General features: G+C 31.1%; 2 protein-coding genes across 3 annotated transcripts; both read left to right on the top strand.

Moving 5' to 3' along the window:
• Nucleotides 1-2804: 2804 nt before the first annotated feature.
• Nucleotides 2805-5775, top strand: LOC111677569 (sex determination protein fruitless). 2 transcript variants are annotated; one of them, XR_006941465.1, is made up of 4 exons: nucleotides 2805-2861; nucleotides 2929-4171; nucleotides 4274-5473; nucleotides 5689-5775. XR_006941465.1 is itself a non-coding variant. In XM_046955554.1 (3 exons), the coding sequence occupies exons 2-3, from the start codon at nucleotides 3080-3082 to the stop codon at nucleotides 5318-5320; spliced, it is 2139 nt and encodes a 712-aa protein (XP_046811510.1). In that variant the 5' UTR covers nucleotides 2805-2861; nucleotides 2929-3079; the 3' UTR covers nucleotides 5321-5775. The 2 variants fall into 2 exon arrangements, 1 of the variants encoding a protein (XP_046811510.1); XM_046955554.1 differs by having other exon boundaries at nucleotides 4274-5775.
• An 8626-nt stretch (nucleotides 5776-14401) lies between these two features.
• Nucleotides 14402-21785, top strand: LOC111677573. Its single transcript, XM_023438724.2, has 4 exons — nucleotides 14402-15089; nucleotides 15871-17293; nucleotides 17365-17542; nucleotides 17609-21785. Exons 1-4 carry the CDS (start codon nucleotides 14703-14705, stop codon nucleotides 18096-18098), a joined length of 2478 nt encoding a protein of 825 aa, XP_023294492.2. The 5' UTR covers nucleotides 14402-14702; the 3' UTR covers nucleotides 18099-21785.
• The last annotated feature ends 297 nt before the right edge of the window (nucleotides 21786-22082 follow it).

Here is a 22082-nt window from a genome sequence, read left to right as displayed (position 1 = left end):
TCTTTCTCACACAAACACTCTACTTTTCTCTTAAGTACTTTTTAAAGCATAAAAACAACATAAAAGCTTTAATTTAAAAGTTCATTCTCTTCTACTAGCGCTCTCTCTTAATCTCTCTCAATCACACTCTTTCTTTTAAAAAAGCTTTAAAACTGCTTAAATGAAAAATTTGTTTTACAGAAAAAACAAAAAAACTTAAAAATTATAAATTTTCTTTAATTCTTAATTTTTTTAATTAATCTCTCTTTGTAACACTTTAATCTTTTGATTCTTCTCTTCTTCTTCTACAAAGGTGTTAACATTTGACTTTTTTATATACAAAATCCCAAGATTGGCTACCTTTTAATCCCTTATAAGCCAATTGTCCTTAAAAAACATTGACTTTTTCCTCAATTTGACATTTTTTCCAAATATAACATTTTCTCACATGTTTAACAATATTAATGCAACAATTGCTTACACACACACCCAAGCACATGATCATGATCACTTTTCTACCTGCTGATCTTCCAATTGTACAACCTGTCTAGATCTCTTCACTACACAGGCGGTCTATTGTTAGTGGCGTCATATAGTATATTTTCCAACAATTGTTTTCTAAAATTGCACAATTGTTTTTCCTTTTCTTTATTACATTCCTTTTTTGCTGTCTTTACAAAAGATCTTTTATCTCTTCCTTTTTTGGGTTATCTTTAAAGTGCCATTAATATGCTTGTCAAAAATTTTGTGAACAAAAAAAGGAAAACGAAATTTATTATATTGCAAAAAGAATCCATTCATCATGGTTATACACCCTCTAAAATCTTTTCTCTTTTCTTTTCAAAATACTGATCGTTTTTCCTGTTCATTTGTATTTTTTTTTTTTTTTCATTTTCTACTCAATATCAATTTCTTTTTGCTTAAAAAAACCTCAAAGTTTTCTAAATATTTGCTAAAGGTAATATGATATTTTGCAAAAGAAATTTTAATAAAATTATAAATAACTAAAAGATCATTTAGAAATAAACCAGAATTTTGCCAAGATCACTTAAAAGAAAACCACTATTCATTCTCTCTTTATTCAATTTATCAATTCTTTCTTTATAGTTTTCCTGAAGATGTTTTTAATAAAAAATCACACAAATTTTAGCAAGATCACTTTATTTACTCTAACAAAAAACAAGATCACTTAAATATATCAAAAAACTTAGCTCTCTTTTTAAAAAATATCAACAAACGTTTGTTTTTCTGTTGTTTTACAATAGATATTTTGGTAAAAAAATTTAAAAATTTTACCAAGATCACTTAGGTAAAACTACTACAAACAAGATCACTAACAAAATTATGAAAATTTTTCTTTAATTTTGTTTCTCTAATAGTTTTTTCGAAATCGGCAAGTTCACTTTAGTAAAACAAGTTGACTTTAGTAAAATAAGATTACTTAATTAATTAATTTTTAATTAAATTTTCTCTTTTTTTAGGAAAAATTTCAAATTTACTTCGTTTTTTAACATTTTACCAAAGATTTTAATAAAAATATAAAATTTAGCAAGATCAGCAATAGTAAAACTAATATAAACAATATCACTTATTCCATCACTAACAAAATTATGAAGTTTTTCTCTCTATTTGAAAAAAACTAACATATTTTGCTTCTCTAAAAGTTTGCTAAAGTTCAGATCAAGATCATTGTAGTAAAATAAGCAAGATCACTTAAGTAAAACAAGATCATTAAGTTTACTTTAATAAAAAAAAGATCACTCAAAGAAAATTAGTTAAATTTTCTCTTTTTTGGAAAAATCTCTCAAAATCTCACCTTTTTTAACATTTTACCAAAGTTTTAAATAAAAATATAAAACTTAGCAAGATCAGCTGCAGTAAAACTAATATAAACAAGATCACTTATAGCATCTGTAAAACCTTTTTTCTTTCTTTTAAAATTCTTCAGAAAACAGCAAATTTTAGTGATCTTTATAATAGTATCTAATACGTAAAGATCACTCTCTTAAACGATCTCTTTTAAAGGTTTCTATTACAAACAAAAATTAGCAAATTTTTAAGCTAAATTTAAGAAACCATGTGTTTAAACTCTTAGTTAAGGTTCTGAGAATAATAAATTTATCATAAAGAGGATCATTTGAAGTGATCGTTTTAAAATTGTTAAGGTTTTTCTTCATTTGGCTACCCTTTTCAAACGCCCCTGATGTTTTACACATGTTATTTGTTAATTTATGTTTGCACATATCTTCTGCTACAAATTAACATATGGCAACAATATGAAAACACTTAATAGAACAAAAACAACAACAACAAATACACAAACTTTCTCTATCTTTCTCTTTCCCTTAAGATACTCAAAAAAAACTGCAACTTATGAACAGTCAAATATTATAAATGACCACAAATTTCCGGGAATTTTTAGCCCAAAAAAACACACGCTATTTTTCTTATGAATTAAAAGAAAAAAACCTGCTAAAAACTCACCCCCAAAACTAAAATTTAAAAAAATCTACCCCCTCATTAAAAATTCCATAAAAAACGCATTAATTTTGCCGAAAAAAAACGCACAAGAATATTATAAGCAAAATAGACTCGATAAAAAAAACGCCAAATAAACATACACACAAACACACACACATTAATAATAACAAGAAAGCAAAGAATAAAATTAGAAAGAGGGGGATGTTTTCTAAAACTAAATACATACCCAAAATTTAAAACAACAACACCAAGAAAAATATCAAGTTTTTGCCACAAAATTTTGCCCCCAAAAAAAACTACTTTATTCTAAATTTACAAAAAACAAAATTGGCACTTGCTTTTTCTTTTAAAGAAAAACAAATGCAAATTTTTTTAAAATTATGACATTTTAAACAAAATAAGTATAAATTTTCTTTAAAAATTGCTTAATATCCTCTTAATAACGTTTCTCTCTCTCTCTCTTTTTAGCTAAACCGCTCTTTATAAATTATTTAAGCTGGCTCTCAAAATACGCAAACAATTTGCTCATCAAGCTTTTGGTAATTTTCCACCAGAAGACTTTCATTCGCCCTCACCTCAACGAGCCCCAAGTCCTCCCGTTTCTACACAACATCACAATATGGGTGGCCCACCAGCCCCTACCTCATCAAATAACCCACCAGAGGGTCAAACATATTGTTTAAGATGGAATAATCACAAATCGAATTTGGTTGAGATACTCGATGCTCTCATTAAAGTGGAAAGTTATGTGGACTGTACCATTGTTGTGGATGATCAAGTACAATTTAAAGCTCATCGTGTTGTCTTGGCTGCCAATTCGCCGTATTTTCAGTCTATTTTACAAGATTTACCCATGGATCATTGTAGCATTATATTTCCGGGTGTTAAGGCATTTGAAATGCGCGCCTTATTGGAATATATGTATACGGGTGAGGTAAATGTTACCCAAAGTCAAATACCCAAAATAATGCGTATAGCTGAGGAATTGGAAGTCAAGGGTCTTTTTGATATGGCTGACTTGAAGGAGAAATTCAATAAACTCAGTGAGGAGCATGCTGAAAGATCGGCTAGTAATCCTTATGCAAGCACATCGGCTCCTTCGAATCCCTATTCCTCGGTTACCACCACTTCATCACCCACCGCTGGTCTAACACATAACAAACCTTGCGCCAAGGATTCTGATAACTACCGTCACAATTCCTCCTCCGTGATCTCTACCTCTACAAATATTTCTCCCTCAGCTGCCCCGTCCAGCAGTTCGTCACCGCCCTATAGTAGTTACAAATCTCCCTATACCAGTTTATATAACAAATCACCTGCGCCCTCTGCTAATCCCTCATCCGCCTCAGCCTCCGCCCAGCCTCAATCCACACAACAAACTGCCAGCAATTTAACACCCACCTCAGAACGTTCGTCTGCTCAATGGCCTTTGTCTCCTTCGGCTGCGGCTGCTGCTGCCATGTTGAGTTCTGTTTATGAATCGGCTCCCGATATGAATCCCTTAAAACGTAAAAAGTTATCCTCTATGTCCAGCATGTTAATGAATCGTGATACTCCCATATTGCGTAATGTTTTGGCTCAAGCCAATCCAGCCGATTCGTCACAACAATTGCCTTTATTGTTGCCTAATGCTGGCAATAAAGGGGACAAATCCTCAGGTTCAGCCGACAAAAATAATCATAGTTTCAATGGTTCCGATTATAGTGATAAGGTAAGTTGAGGTTAAGCTTTAGAAATTTTTATATAAATTTTAAACAAAAGCTTTCCTATAATATAACTAATTATGTAACATTTTATTTTGTTCCCTTTTTAGAAATACCATGATGAGCCTCATTCTCCCTTTACCGATCGTTCCTTTGAGGATGATGGTTTCGATCCTAAGGGCAGTAATTTCGGTGGCAATTTTGCTGCCAATGGCAATCAAAAACCCGAATGGAAACGTTATAAACAATATACCCGCAGTGATATTATGTCCGCCATCCAGTGTGTACGTGAAGGCATGAGTGCTTTGCAGGCTTCACGCAAATTTGGTGTACCCTCGCGCACTTTGTATGATAAGGTCAAGAAGTTGGGCATTACCACCGGACGGCCCATGAATCGTACCATGAAACGTAGCCCTAGTAGTGTAGAATCCTCTGCGGCTTTCCCTTATGCTCATGGTTATGGTCAAGCTTCTGCGGCAGCTGCCGCCATGCATGATGCTGCCATTAGAGAGGAACGTGAACTTAAAGAACATCATCGCAATAGTGAACATCATCATTTAGCCCCAACTATACCTCATCCTGCTGCAGCTCTCTTAGATCATGCTTTCTTACAGCAGGCTTTGGAAAATCGTGGAGGTGGTGATATAGCAGGTAGAGAAGCTTTACATGCTATGGCTTTGGCAGCTGCTGCTCATGCTGCTGCCAATCGTATGTCCACCAGTCCCGGACCCAATGGCAATGCAGTACGTTCACCCAGTCCCTCTAATTTCGCCCTAAAATACAATAATATGCGTAATGCCGAACAAGAGCTAATGGAACGTCATGAATTGGAGCGTGAAAGAGAACGCGAACGTGAATTTGCTGAGAGAGAACGTGAACGTGATCAAGATTTAGAACGTGAACGTAACGATGAAGAAGAAGATGATCATGTAGAAGATTTATCGGTGGCACGTAAAGAGAATAGTAGTTCACCTTTAGAACAAAGAGAAAGACCTGAATCTCCTTACTCACCGGGAGTAACAAATTCTGCCGATAATGATAAAACAGTAATAATGACCACTAAATTACCCTCTAATGCCAGCAGCAGTGATGAGACTTTCATCACAGAATCTAATCTCAAACGTGAGGTGGTAATAGATGATGTTAGAGCCGACTGATTGATGCTAACCATGGCTTGGCAATATGCGGCCGATACTTGTTATGATGCTTTATTTTCCTCACGTTGAGCGAGAGAGTCACACAGAGAGAGAGAGAGTGAGATTCTTAACTCTCTGCTTAGTTGAGGTTAATATCTATACATATGTTTGTAGGTAATTAATGTATATTTGTTTTTTGGGGGGGTAAAAAGCTTAAGCTTTTTTTTTGAGATGTTAAAAGTTCTTTATAACTTAAGAGAGTTTTAGTAGCAAAAAAGGTTAACTTATATTACTTTTTTTCAACAAACTTAACTTTGCTCTTATATCATGTTGGGAACTTTTAAACATTTTCTTAACGTTTAACGTAGTTTCTGTTTCTTTGTTTTTAGGGTTTTATATTTTCGTTTAACATTTTTACAAGAAAATTATTTTCCTAGGAAAATAAAATGGCGGTACATTAGCTTTATATAACACAACAAGAAAAGAAAAACTTTTGATCTGCTGGATCATTTTGTTCCTAATAGGAAATAACTATAACAATTTTAAAAAATTCCGCACTTTAATTTAAAAAAAGCACTTTTTTGATAAAAAAAACTAATTAAATAATTTAAAATAATTTTAGCACTTAATTTATTAAACAAAAAAATACAAAATTAAAACATAAATGTGTTGTTATTAAATATCACCTTGTGCCTAAATCAATAATTTAAAAAAAAATACAAAAAATAGTTTAATTTAGAGTTTAAATATAAAAATTAAAAGAATTAAATAAAAAAATGCCATAAATTTTTAAATTTTTTTAAACTTAGCCCATTTTCAATATAAACACTAATTTCAAAAAAAAAAAAGACTGAAGAAAAGGGCTAAATTAAAATTAAAAAAAAAACACAAAAAAAGAGGCTCAATTTTCTTTAAATAATTAAACAATAAAATTACTTATTATACTTAAAAATAATTAATTAATAAGAAAATTAATTAAAAATAATTAAGAAAATTAATTAAATTTTTCTTTTTTGTTAACAAAAAAAGCCAGTGATTTGTTTTAAAAATCTTAGTTTTTATAATTTACAATTTTAGTTTAATTATTAAACAAAAAACCAACAACAACAACAACTACCTCAAACAATTTAAAACAATAATTTTATAAATATTAATATTTAAAAAAAAATATTTTTTTTTTTTTTTTGTTTTCAATGTGTTCAAATAATTTTTTTTTAATTTTTTATTATTATTAATTAATAAGACTGACACTAAACTACAAATTAAAAAAAAACAAACAATGCACTCAACAATGCACCTTTAAATGTACAAAAATAATTTAATCTTAAAAAAACACTTTTTAATTATAAAAAAAATTATAAAAAAGTCTTAAACTTAATATTAAAAAAATAATTAAAATTAATTTAATATTTACTGCTGGGGGCAAATGCAATAGGCTTTTCAATATATTTTTTAATTAGTTCAAATAATTGTTTTATAATTTTTGAATTATTATTATTAATTATTAATTTTTAGTTAAATTTATTTTGTTGTATATATTATCTTAATAATTTTTTAAAAATTTTATTTACTTTATTTTTCTCTGTATATACATTATTTCTTTTTTCATTACTTTTGTTAACTATTAAAGCAAATATCTTTTTAGTAATAATTATTATTATTAATTAAATCAAAATATTATTTTTTACAAAAAAAAACAAAATCTAACTGTTAGTTATTAAGTTTTAATCGAATTATTAGTTTTTAGCTCAATTGTGACTGATAAATATGAAAGAAACAAACAAAAAAATTATCCATTTAAAAACAAACACAAAAAAATTTAAATGAAGAAAAAAAATAATAAAACATTCACAAACAAATTTTTAAAAATAAAAAAATATTATACGTGTTTTTATTTTAACAATTATTTTAAATATATTTAGCCATTTTAAATTTCATAAAAAAATATATATTTTTTTAAATAAAAAATAAATTTTTTATAAAAAAATATTTTTTTAAATAAAACATAAATTTTTTATAAAAAAATATTTTTTTAAATAAAAAATAAATTTTTTATAAAAAAATATTTTTTTTTAAAAATATTTTTTTTAAAAAATATTTTTTTTTTTTAAATATTTTTTTAAATAAAAAAAAAATATTTTTTTTAATAAAAAAATAAATTTTTTATAAAAAACATATTTTTTTAATAAGTAATTATTTTTTTTTTAATAAAAAAATCATTTTTTTTTAAGTAAAAAATTATTTTTTTTTAAATAAAAAATTATTTAAAAAAAAATATTTAAAAAAAATATTTTTTTTATTCATTATAATAATTTTTATAATTCAGACTCTACGTACTTAATTTCATATTTCCAGGTTCAATATTAGAGAAAATTCAAAAAGTACCTTTTGAAAAACAAAAAAGTACCAAAAAGTTCCCTTTTAGGGGTTCTTACCTAATCCGGGCTTAACATACGTAATTTCATGTTTCTAGGTTCAATAATAAAGAAAATTCAAAAAGTACCTTTTGTAGAACGAAAAAGTACCAAAAAAAAGTTCCCTTTTATGGGTTCTCGCCTAATTCAGACTCTACATACTTAATTTCATGTTTATAGGTACAATATTATAGAAAATTCTTAAAATACCCTTTTTTGAACGAAATAGTACCAAAAAAAGTTCCCTTTTATGGGTTCTTACCTAATCCGGGCTTTAAGGAGTGAGATCGAAAAATTCTTTACACACGTTTTTCATTACATTTTTCAACCAAAGTATTATTTGATTTTTTTTTGATCAAGTTACCTTTGAATAACATGTCAGTTATTATGTGTAATGTCAATTATATAAATTTTTTGTTAATCTGATTAAAATGAGTGACCAGAAAAAAGTGCGTACTGAAATTATTAAATATTTTCAACTAAACCCAACTTGGTCTTACAAAAAGTTGGCCAAGCATACAAAGGTCTGCCGTCAAACTGTTTCCAATGTTATTAAACAGTACCGGGAGAACTTGTCAGTTGATAGAAAACCTGGTTCAGGTAGAAGGAATGGTCCACATGATGTTTCTAAAGCCAAAAAATAGAACGCATTTTCAAAAGAGCTCCCAACACATCCGGTAGGAAAGCAGCTCGGTTAGCTCAGTGCTCGGACTATTTCGTACGAAAAGTTAAAGCTAATGCAGGTTTAAAAACATACAAGGCTCAAAAAATTCCTGACAGGAACGCTGCTAAAAATTTAGAGGTCAAAAACAGAGCACGGAAATTGAAGTCAAGTTTTATAAAAAAATATTCTTGCTGCATAATGGATGACGAAACGTATGTTCTGGCAGATTTTTCGCAACTTCCAGGTCAAAAGTTTTATGTTGCTGATGCTCGAGGGAATGTTGAAGAAAAGTTTAGGACCCAAAAGCAGACAAAATTTCCCAGAAAGTTCTTGGTATGGCAAGCAATATGCAGTTGCGGCAAAAGAAGTCAATCATTTGTTACAACGGGCTCTATAAATACCGAAATTTACATCAAGGAATGTTTACAAAAAAGGCTGCTTCCATTCATAAGACTTCATAATGTGTCCACTTATTTTTGGCCTGACTTGGCATCCTGTCACTATGGTAAACAAGCCCTTGAGTGGTACAAGAACAATAATGTGTTATTTGTACCAAGAGAGGCAAATCCTCCAAACTGCCCGGAGCTAAGGCCAGTGGAGAGATATTGGACTCTTGTTAAAAGAGAATTGAAGAGTACAAAAAAGGTGTCCAAAAGTGTGGTAGATTTTAAACGGAGATGGACTACATGTTCGAGCAAAGTGACAGAAAGCACTATAAAAACGTTAATGGAAGGGTTTCCGAAAAGGGTTCAAAATTTCATCACTAGTGATTAAAACTATAAAAATATTTTTTTTGTAAATTGTAATAATAATTTGAATCAAATAAAAAAAATAAAGCTGTAAGTTTAGTGGTTTCTTTTTTATAAACATATATGTATGTTAAGAATTTTTCGATCTCACTCCTTACATACCTAATTTCATCTAGGTTCAATATTAAAGAAAATTCTTAAAATACCCTTTGTTGCACGAAAAAGTACCAAAAAGTTCTATATTTAATAGGTTCTTACCTTATCCGGGCTCTACATACTTCATTTAATATTTATAGGTTCAATATTATGGAAAATTCAAAAAGTGCCATTTAGAAACAAAAAAATTACCACTCACTCACTTTATCTCACTTTATCCGGGCTCTACATTTGTACATAATTTCATGAAAAAGTACCAAAAAGTTCCCTTTTATGGGTTCTTACCTAATCCGGGCTTTACATACCTAATTTCATGTTTCTAGGTTCAATATTAAAGAAAATTCAAAAAGTACCTTTTGTAGAACGAAAAAGTACCAAAAAAAGTTCCCTTTTATGGGTTCTCGCCTAATTCAGACTCTACATACTTAATTTCATGTTTATAGGTACAATATTATAGAAAATTCTTAAAATACCCTTTGTTGAACGAAAAAGTACCAAAAAGTTCCCTTTAATAGGTTCTAACCTAATCCGGGCTCTACATACTTCATTTAATATTTCTAGTTTCAATATTATGGAAAATTCAAAAAAAAACCATTTGGAAAACAAAGAAATACCACAAATGTCCCTCTTCTCACTCACTTTATCTTACTTTATCCGGGCTCTATATATGTACTTAATTTCATGTTTCCTAAGTTCAATAATATAGAAAATTCTTAAAGTACTCTTTGTAAAACGAAAAAGTAGCAAAAAATCCTCTTTTATGTGTTCTCGCCTAATCCTGGCTTCACATCAATACTATAGAAAATTTTAAAAGTACCTTTTGAAAAACGAAAAAGTACCAAGAAGTTCCCTTTAATGGGCTCTAACTTAAGCCATGCTCCACAAACTTAATTTCATGTTTCTAGTCAATAACAACACACTAGTGCTGCTCTCGCTCTGCTACTCTTGCTTTGCCGCTCTCGCTCTGCCTTGTTATACTCTTCACCTTCGTGAGAAGGGTATATATAAGTTTGTCATTCCGTTCGTAATTTCTATAATATAATTTTACGACCCTATAAAGTATATATATTCTGGATCCTTATAGATAGCGGAGTCGATTAAGCCATGTCCGTCTGTCTGTCTGTTGAAATCAGTTGTTAGAGGTCTCCAGATATCGGCGAGATCCGAATCTTCAATAATTCAGTTAGACATGCTTTCGAGAAGATCGCTATTTAAAATCAGCAAAATCGGTCTATAAATAACGGAGATATGAGCAAAAATCTGAGACAACCTCTACAAATTTCATAAAAAAGCCACATTTTTTTCATGCTTTGTTAAAAAAGCAACAACAACACTGTGAATTGGATAAAGATGTACATGTGCGTGTGGAGATGTTATTGGTTTTATTCAGCTGTGTATTTTTTTTGTATGTTTGCATGCTGTTCTGTTCTCACGAAGGTATGTGGGTATAACAAGAACAAGGAAATAAAGGAGATGTTGATAATACAGCTCATATTTGTTTGAGGGTGGTAATACAGTTTAACGGTGGTAGTACAGTACAACGGTTAATATTTCTTTCTGCTACATTTTATATTTGTTTGTGTGTATGTTATGTGTGACATGTGTGCAGAGATACAAGATAAATAAAAACTGTATTTTAAAACATACTTGGTGAAGGGTATATAAGATTCGGCACAGCCGAATATAGAAATCTGACTTGTTTTAAAATTTTATTGATTGGGTTCTCCGTAACTGAATCAACCACATGCTAAGGAATAGATGGATAAGATGCGAGATGTACGATATAACTACCAGGAAAAAGGTATTTCGCGGTATACCACAGGGTGGCATTTTGTCGCCTTTACCGTGGGTTATCACATTTAATTAATAATTAGCCTCCTAAGGACCATAACCGAGAACGGACTTAGACCTGTCTGCTATGCAGACGATGTCGTAGTACCTTTAAAGGGAAAGGTTCCAAATTACTTGTGTAGAAGAGCTGAGGAGGCTGTGAATACGGCCTTAAGCTGGGCTGAACCGGGAGGCCTCAATGTTAACCCGACAAAACGGAAATCTGTCTTTTCACAAAAAAAGACAAAAATTTCTAAGTATACCGAACCTTGCTTCCTGGGCAAGAAGATACCAGTGACAGACAAAATTAAGTACTTAGGTGTAATCCTCGACTGAAAATTAAAATGGAGACATCACAATGTGTATAAGAACTATAGGCATAAAATGGGGTCTTAGTCATACTATGAGAAATTGGCTTTATAAATGTCTAATCAGACTTATGCTTCAATAACCTGATGGACTGCTTTAGACAAAAAGTTCAATATCAAACTACTAAAGGGAGCTGAGCGTACATGCTGCTTGGGGGTGCCATGTGTACTACTTCAACCAAGGTACTGGAAACGTTGCTAGTTATTCCACATATTTAAGATATGAGGCGGCGCGGTAATAGGACACGTCATTAATGTATACTGAACACATTGGAAGGTTATACACAATCAACGGATGTGCCTGATCGAATGCCCGACACAGAATATGACGGAAACTTTGAAACGCTGATTAAAGCAAATACCAGTAGGAATCCGTTGCTACATGGATGGCTCTAAATTGGGCGATAAAGTGGGGCTGGGATTCTATATTGAAGATCGAGAAGCAAAAATATACCACCGTTTACCAAATCATAACACAAGATTCCAGCCAGAAGTACAAGCAACAACGGAATGCTTAAATTTGATTAAAATAAATATGGCACCCATAGCTCTTAATATATTTACCAACAGCCAGAAGGCAATTAGGCCTATATCAGAAGACAGAACTAAATATAAGACCGTATTGTATTGTAAGAAAGCTTTAACTGAATATTCTCCACTCGGAAGTAGTCGGTAACGAAAGAGCAAATGTAGTAGCTTGAAAGGGAAAGGAGCTTGAGGCAGTTAACCTGACAAACGCAAAACCATTCGACACAACAAAAGCTGAACTAAAAATATGGGTGAGAGAATCCCATAAGACCTCTTGGAACAATGAAACAGTGAATAGAACGAAAATCCTATGGGTTGAGAGCAAGACGAAAAATCTCCTCAAAATGAGCAAGTCTGAAGTTAGTATGATTGTACGTATTCTGAGTGGGCACACAAGATTACGAGCACATTTATGCAAAATTGGTCGTGCGGATTCAGACGAATGTAGAGCATGCGGAAAGGACAGTGATACTCTGGAGCACTTTCTTTGCCACTGTCAGGCATTCGTCGATGTTATATCCAAGTATCTTGGAAGTGATGTTATTCCGGAAATAACATTTCTGACTAACACTGATTGGAAGATTCTTCGGAATTACGTTCAGGATATTGAGTTTCTGAACACTGAAAAATAATTTATTCAGTTCCCTATTTTTTTCTCAGAGAACTACTGATCAGTGTTATTAAGAGTTTGTTTTGCCAACAATGCCACAATGCCGTCTACTCTTAAAATCTATGTCCTAGATTTCGCAGTTGAATGTCCCTCCAATGAAGCACAGTGACATGTTAAATTGATTCCTTATCATGACAGCTTTTACAAGGGACATTTTTATGGCAGCTATAATTTTTCTGACTTAGGCAATATAGATTTTTTCGCGAGCTCCTCTGCGAAACAGTTTCCGAGCCCTACAACTCATACGACATCTGAATGCCTTACCATCTCATTAAGAGTATACAACTATCAGAGAGTTGATTATATCTGTTCGATATCTTATGATACCAGTGCCAGTTTATTGTTCTTTTTATGGCTGATTTGGTGTGCAATCATTGCCGATTCTGAGGGTAATACTGTTTCCAAATTTTGTTATACAAATTACTCCCCCTATAGATTCTCCTCGTTTAGAACCATCTGATAGGCTTTGTGGAGAGCGATCTTCCTCTAGTTCCGTATTTTCCGAGATGAGGAAACTTCAGTTTCTCTGGAAGAAGAGAATCAATATTTTCGATATGTTTTCTATTCTATCGATAATACTTTAACGCCCATATGATCTATACAAACATTAGTTTATTGAGGTTAGGGTCAATTATGGAATGATACTCATAAACAAAGAGGATTTAGCTCGTAGGCAATTTATGTAAAATTTCATCGCTATACTCGTATTATTAAGCTAATCATGGGCGTTAACGTTATATTCTGAAGGGGACCCTTTATGGGAGGTAGGGTCAAATATAAGCCAACGAAAACGTGGACCGATATTGCCTATTTTTAATACCACACAAACTGCATAATTAAAACATATTTCTACGAAATTCCAGCTCCTTAGCTCATTTCAATTAAACTCTATAGTGCTTTCAACTGACAGACGGACGGACATCACTACATCGTCTTAAAATTGTATAAGGACCCAGAATATATATACTTTGACCAATATTTAGATGTGTTACAAACGGAATGACAACAATAGCGGTTGGAAGAAAATTCGAAGGTGACCGAATATCGTTATCATCGTTTTTACAGTGTAATTGCAAAACCCGTGTAGTGTAAACACGCCCCAGCTAGCTTTCAAAATACAACGCTACTTTGTTTTGACATTGAAAAATTATAGCAAATGCAACTACAACAAAAAAAATGTTATGTCAAACAACAGGGAACCTAACCTAGCTGCCGAACGAAATGCCAAAATCGCCGCCGTCGATAAAGACGGCTTAAAAATTCGACTTAGGAAGTGCATGAAGCTTTTGTCTCCAAATACTATGGTGGCGGAATATTTGCAAAAAACAATTGTTAAGCCGTCTTTTATGAAAAAGGTTTGAAGAGGTCTGCAATTGTTTGGCTGCTTGAGAAAGAATTGCAATTAATATGAATTAAAAACGAATTGCAAGAAATTGGAAAAATTCACTTGCATTTGAAACGAATTACAATTTTACAAATTGTTGAAATTTAAAAATAACTCGGAAGTTTTGTGGTTAGTCTTCAAATCTGGTAGAACGGAGGTTGTGGGTTGGTTCTATTCCCACCTGAGACACATGTATAAAAGCGCACATTAGGCCCAATAGAGGACTAAATGTATTTTTTTTTCTAATTTAATGGATATCTATCCTGCTTTCAAAATAACTAGCCGGTTTACAGTCTATTTTAAGCCGCCGACATTTCTAGAGTCAGCCGCCGACGCTAATATTTGTCGGCGTAAGGCTCTGTCAAACATACAATAAAGTCAAAGAGTGCTGCGGCTGAAAAGAAAAAAATATTTTGTGAAATATTTATTTAATATTTTAAATAAATCAGAAAAAATAATTAACAAATATTTACCATTTAAAAGCCAGTGCTAACGGCATGACATATTTAAAAGAAAGAAAATACAAACGGAAACCAAAAATTGTGTGAGAAAAAATAATTCTGTGAAGAAAACAAAACGGCCTGAGAAAAAAAGTAAAGAAAAGAAGAAAAAAAAACTTAAATAATTCTTATTGTATATTATGAATGAAGACGACAATAAAATTAGTGCGAGTGTTGTGAATGATCCTCATCAGCAGCAGTCAAGTGGTATAAGTGCATGTCAGAAAAGAAATCTAATACGACTGCTGCGACGGTCACGATCGTCGGCAACCTCAATGCCTGCAGCACCCCTGCAGGTGGACACCAATAATGAAACGGGGCCGGAACAGCAACAACTGCTAAATGCTGCCTTCAAACATCATGATACCAAGACAGTGCAGGCAACAAAAAATAATGTTTCCGGCAAAACGGACGTACCGCCGACTACGACGGTGTGCAATATGTGCTGTCGCAAGGACGAAGTTTGTGTTAATCTGCAAAATAGTCATGCAACCGTATTGACTGTCAGTGATATTACGAGACTGCCAGTAAGTGACGTATGTTAAACGTTAAGAAATTCTTGAAGAAATTGGTTTTGTTTTATTTTTGTTTTTGATAAATTTTTGCTTTTGTTTTGAACATTTGTGCATGCCTTTACTAATGTTTAGGTTGTTAAAATATTTTATAAGATTTAACTTGAGGTAGTGAAAGTCTTGATGTATTTTTTGCTTTTGTGAAAATATTTTCTTTTATTCCCAATACTTTTGAAGTTTGTAATAACTTTTAAAACATATTATTTGATTTAGATTATGTCGTCTCCTTAATAGCCAACTAATTAACAAATTAGTAGCTTTTACTAGTAGTATTATTTCTTTAATGCAAAATGTAAATAAATTCAATTTACAACTAAATAGAGAAACATCTCAAATTTTTTCTTTAACTTTTAAATAAAATTTAATCATGTTTTAAAAGTTAAGAATATGTTAAATAATGGAGGAATAGCTTTAGAACTTCCCAAGGAAATGTGAAACTTATTTGGAATGGATGGATTCTACCTAATTATCTATTTATCTATTTATTTATCTATTTATCTATCTATCTATCTATCTATCTATCCATCTGTCTATCTATCTATCTATCTATCTATCTATCTATCTATCTATCTATCTATCTATCTATCTATCTATCTATCTATCTATCTATCTATCTATCTATCTATCTATATATCTATCTAACTATCTATCTATCTATCTATCTATCTGTCAATCTTAATATTGTCATGAAACCTAAATAACTTGCTCTTCTCTTCCTCCACATTTCACCTTTCAGAGTTGGGATATAAGACAAATTTTAGCTGCCGTCTGTTCTCGCTGCTTAGTTTACATTGGTGCTATAACCGAATCATCTTCAAAACTACGTATGCGTTGCGAGCAGGCTATGCACAGCCAGAGTGTTGTTTTAGCCCCACCTACACCCGATACTAGTCCCAATAATTTTCTACAAGTAACCACAACATTGCTGGATGATACAGCCGATCACTCGAATAATGTACAACCACAGCGTAATTGTTATGCTCCCGGTTATTGTGATGATACAGTTAATGATTTGTCCTTACCGCTTGCCACTGCATCACCTCCTGCCCCTAATCTATTAACGAATCAAACATTTGATGCCATATCAAGATCTCCCACGCCCACTAATGCCGGACATGATTCAATGTTAAGAATACATTATGAACGTCCCGTTTCCCCTCTAAATACCGAATCAGGTGGAGGTGGTAAAAATAATAAACGCAGCTATCAGCGTGTACAGGTAATACCCGTCCAAATGATATGTTCACACTGTAATCGTGCCTACTGGCGCAAGGATTACTATCGCAAACATATGCGTCGCTGTAGCGCTAAATATCGTTATGCCAAATCAATGATGCCAACACGTTCACGCAGTGCCAGTCGCTTAGAATTGGATGCCATATCTGTGGCCTCGGAGGGAAATGAACGTGTCACCTGCTCGAATCAGCCACGTACATATCGTTGTAATATTTGTACGGTAACAGTAGAAAATATAGGTAAATTACGTCAACATAAACGTATACATTTGCCACGTTACTACTGTGACATCTGTAGCGGTGAGTATACTTCACAAAATGAATATGATTTTCATCGTGTGGAGTGTATGGCCAAAAAGGAAGTTTTTGAAAAAGGTTTAGAAGACATAAGAAATGAAGTTAAATCACCGGAATTAAAACCGGCCAGAAGACGGACACGCTCTTATTCAAAGGCAGCTTCAGTAGCTCCCAGTGTAACATCTTCCAAGGCGGAGGCAACTAAAAAAGTTAAAATAGGCAAAAGAGGTAGACCGCCTAAAATTAAGCCAACCGAACAGTGTGCAACAGCAAACGATGATGGTCAATCTACTATAACAAATTATGTTAAAAGGCACAAACATCTTTATACCAATGAGGCAGAAAATGAAAGTAACAAAACGACTTTACAACTAAAAAAGGAACATAAACTTCTTAATACTAAAGACAAAGAAAAACTAGAGGAAGAACAGAATGAAGATGATGATGACGACGAAGACGAAGATGACGATGTCTCCCAGGCAGATACATTGTATTCAAAACGTTTATCTTTCACCAATCACTGGGTGGAAGAGCACAGTATAAGTTCACATAGTCATTTATCGCAGAGCGATAATTATATTGATGAATATATGGAAGATATACCATTTCGTTCTCTTAAGGAATATGGTAAGACAATTTTCTTTTCATTTGTTTATATAATTTCTATAAAATTAATTGAAATTTACTCTTCTTTAAAGATCTTTATTTACTTGAACGCTTAAAAATTGAGGTGAGACTTAACTCTTTAACATGTTTTGTGCCAGATTGTAGATTCACCTGCACCACTCTTAATGACATGATGGTGCATGATTATATATATCATTTTAAAAAGCCTTGGTTTTATTGTCACAAATGTGGCTATTGTTTTACCAGCAAGTAAGTTTGTCCTCTAAGAAAATATTGTCATAATTTTGTAATAATTTTATTGTTTTCTTCGTAAAGAGTATTTCTAGACTATCATTTGGATTTGCAGAATAAAGGACGTTATGTTTGCTACAAATGTGGCGGTCACTTTGAATATCAACATCAATTAGATCGTCATCTAATACAACACAATCGACTGAGCCGTAATGGTGGCGAAAAATATATTTGTCATTGTTGTAATTTCAAATTCTTAGACGAGGATAAACTTTTAAAACATTGTCATTATGAAAATCATGATTGGAATACCAAAAAACATACCATTGAAATTGATCATACTATGACGATCTCTAATAAAGTACCGTCGTTGCAAAAGAACAATAAAGATCGTAAGAATAAAAAATATCAAGTTAAAATACTCAATATGGTATTACAACCGATGCCTTCAAAACGTTGTATACCCATGGAAAAATATCGTTTACATTTACCGCCTCATCTGCGTATACCCAATCGTATTGGTCAAGTTGAATTTCGTTATCCCTCAAATCCCAATTGTGTGGGTTGTTTATAGCGTCCATATAAAGGCAAGTATAATGCTTAAATTTGTTTAGACTTTGTTTTTTGTTGTTTATATTTTTTTCTATTAAGATTTGTTTAATTTAATACTATAGTTTGTAATTTAGAATTTGCCGGCAGATTATTTATATAACTCATTTGTTTGTGTTTAAAAATTTATACAAAATGTATTTTAATGAAGTTTTTCATATTTCAATATTTTTTTAAATTAAAGCATTCAAATATTAAAACTATTTTGTTTCCTTAGAAATTTTGATGTTTTTTAATATTTTCTTTTTAAAATTTATCAGTAAAGTTAACTTATTTTAATCAGACCGAGCAAATAATGATGTTGTTTAATTGTGTAATTTCGTTTGAAAAAAGTAGAAAATAAGATTTTAACATACATATTCTCGAAAAGTAACGCATTTATCATATTTAAATCACAAAATAAAAATGGAAATTTTAAAGCACACGCTTTCATTCTCAACATTTAAAATTTACTACAAGTCCATTTAATTTTTTAATCTCAAATATCACAATACAAATAGGTCTTGTTGAATATGTAAGATCAAAAAAGTGTTTCGATGTCAAATTTAACAAATTTTAAAAATTTAAAAAAGATGGAGAAAGTTCAATTGTTGTATATTTGCTAATCTATATACTGATCTATAATTTGATCTATATACAGAATGGACTCTGACTAATCTATGAACTGAACTGTAAACTGATCTATGGACTAGTTTATTGTCTGAACATTAGACTGATGAATAAATAGTCTGTATATACTGATCTGTTAAATTTTGATCTAATCTATAGAATTGTCTATAGTATGATCTATATAATGGCATATAATCTAATGTATACACAGCTTTATAGATTGATCTAGAGTCTGATAAACAGACGCGACTTTTGTCTCATCTTTAGACTGATATAGAATTCTTTATAATATGATCTACTTACAGATCAGTAGAATGATATATAGATGTATAATATGACTGGATAGTCAGGCTTATAATCTGATCTATCTGATCTTGTCTATAGTCTGATCAGCAGCCTGATCTAAAGATTAATCTATTGTCTGATCTACTAGAGATATACTAGTCTATAGTCTAAACTAAAGAATAGTCTGTAATATACTCCAAAGATTGGTCTATAGATTAGTTTATAATATAATTTATAGACTAATCTATAGCCTGGTCTATGAACTAGTTTATAGGCCGATCTTTAGACAGATAAGTAATCTGACCAATTATCCTACCTATAGACAGGTGAATAGTCTCTTAGGACTGCTCTATTCAATTGTTGATCTATGATCTACTTACATATCTTCATACTGTATAGTTGTCTAATTATTAAGGCTCATAGTCTGATCTATTGATTGATCTAAAGTCTGATATACAGACCGGTCTATAGTATGATCAGAAGTCTGATCTAAAGATTAATCTATTGTCTGATCTACTAGTGATTTACTAGTCTATAGTCTAAACTAAAGAATAGTCTGTAATATACTCCATAGATTAGTTTATAATATAATTTATAGACTGATCTATAGCGTGATTTATAGGCTGATCTTTAGACTGATCAGAAATCTGATCAGTAAACTAACCAATTATCTTATCTATAGACAGATGAATAAATCTATATACATGTATGTTGATCTACATGTCTATATACTAATCTGTAGTGTGATCTATAGAATGTTCTATAGTATGATCTATAGAATGTCTTGTAATCTGATGTATACACTGCTTTATAGTCTAGTAAGCAGACTGAACTCTTGGCTCATCATCTTTATCATATTATCTACAAACAGATCTGTATAAGACTTGACATACTGATCTATAGTATGGTTTACAATCAAATATATAGACTTATGTATAGACTGATATATAAAGTGGGGTATAATCTGATCTATGTAAAAATCTAAAGTCTTATAATCAGACGGGACTATAGTCTGATCAATAGACTAGTTTATTGTCTGAGAAATTGTCTGATTTAAAGACTAGTCTGTATTCTGATCTGTATTCTCAGTAACCTTATAACTTCTTTATAATAACATCTACAAACAGGTCTGTACTCTGATCTATTTAATCATATATAACATGATATTAAGCCTGATCTATTGTATGGTTTACAATCTAATATATAGACTTATCTATAGACTTATATTTAAACTGGTCTATAGTCTGATCCATAAAAATATCTAAAATCTTTTAATCAGACTCGACTATAGTCTGATCAATAGACTAGTTTTTAGACTGGAATAATCTGATCTAGAGTCTGAGCAATCGTCTGATCTAAAGACTTGTCTGTAGTCTGATCTATTCACCCGTCTATGGCCAATAAGCTTATACCTTCTTCACAATAACATCTACAAGTATGTCTGTCCATTGATCTATTAAATCATATATAACATGATATAAAGCCTGATCTATAGATTGATATACATATCTAAAATCTGATAATCGGACTATAGTCTGATTAACAGACTGGAATAATCTGATATAGACACTAAGCAATTGTCTAATCTAAAGACTAGTCTGTAGTCTGATCTATATACTAGTCTATGGCCTATAACCTTATACATATTTAGATGGATGAGTAGTGTGAACTATAGACTGGTCGGTAGTCTGATGTAAGTATATGTACAGGACCATTGTTGATCTATAAACACATCTATATCTGATATATAAACTATATTCTGTTCTATAGAATTGTCTATAGTTTGTTTTATAGACTGATCTATAATTTGTTATACAGACTATAAATCAGACTATATTCTAATCTATAGAATTGTCTATAGTTTGATCTTTTACAAGTCCTTATCTGATTTGATCTAAAAACTGGGCTACAGTCTAATCTACAACCCAGTCTATAAAATGTTCTATAGTCTGATCTTTAGGATGATCTATAGACTGTCTTATAGTCATTTCTGTAGTTTGATCCATAGGTGGTTCAATATATTCACCCCTATTGTCAATTGAAGTGAAAAGTTTGTTCCTTTGAAATTTTCATTTTCCTCGAAGGAAATATTGCTATCGTGAACTTGTTGTAAACAATTCATTCACAATAGTTGATTTTGTATCGAACAGCTGTTCAATATTTACAAAATTCCATCAACAAATTTCACAACAGGCGAATTTTTCTTCACGATAATAAAGTTAGTGAACGAAAAAAGTGAAAAGGGAAAAATATTTCATGTGAAATGATGATTGACGATAGGGGTCATTGATCTATGGTCTGACTTACAGACATTTCTATAGCCTAAATATTTGCTTAAGCGTTAATGCCATTGTCTAGCACCTACGTAACTGTTCTTCTTTTAGAATTCAAATAGTTCTGAAAAAAATGATTATATTGGTGATTCTTGCTCGAAATTATTTCAATTTCGTTTTGGAATAAAATACAAAAGTTGCCTCACTTGCGTTTTAGGTTTAAAAGCTTCTTATCACACTGTTTTTGTTGTTTTCTTTTAAGATAATAATGCAACTAATAAAAATAGTTTTAAAAAATACTCAGAAAAAGTAAAAAAGTTTTTTTTTTTTGTTTTTAATAAATTTATAATTTAAACAAGTTTTTTTTTAGTTTAAAGTTACCCAAATACTTAATATGTTCCTTTATATAATTATTGTTTTATAATTAATAATTAAATGCAAAACTAAATGAAATAATTATTAAAAAAAAACGAAAACATTTTGTACAAAACAAAATATCTCTATATATAAAGTTTATAAACAATAATTTTAATTATTTATAAAAATAAAGAATAGACTCGAATGAAATTAATATTAAATGTATAAGAAATCTATTAAATTATATGCCATTTTTCCTTAATTTTAATTTAAAACTAAAATAAGTTGTTTCAATTTGTTTAAATAATTTTAAAAATTTATTTTTAAAAATTATTTTCTTTATATTAAAAGTAAAAGTTTTTTTTCATTTAATTTATTAACATAAAACAGTATTTAATGTAATGAAATCATTTTCAAAGAGAGGA

The sequence above is a fragment of the Lucilia cuprina genome, chromosome 6 (assembly GCF_022045245.1).
Source record: "Lucilia cuprina isolate Lc7/37 chromosome 6, ASM2204524v1, whole genome shotgun sequence".
In the NCBI taxonomy this organism is placed as follows: domain Eukaryota; kingdom Metazoa; phylum Arthropoda; class Insecta; order Diptera; family Calliphoridae; genus Lucilia; species Lucilia cuprina.
Note: the sequence above shows the minus strand (reverse complement) of the source record. Positions and strands in the feature narration are given on the sequence as shown.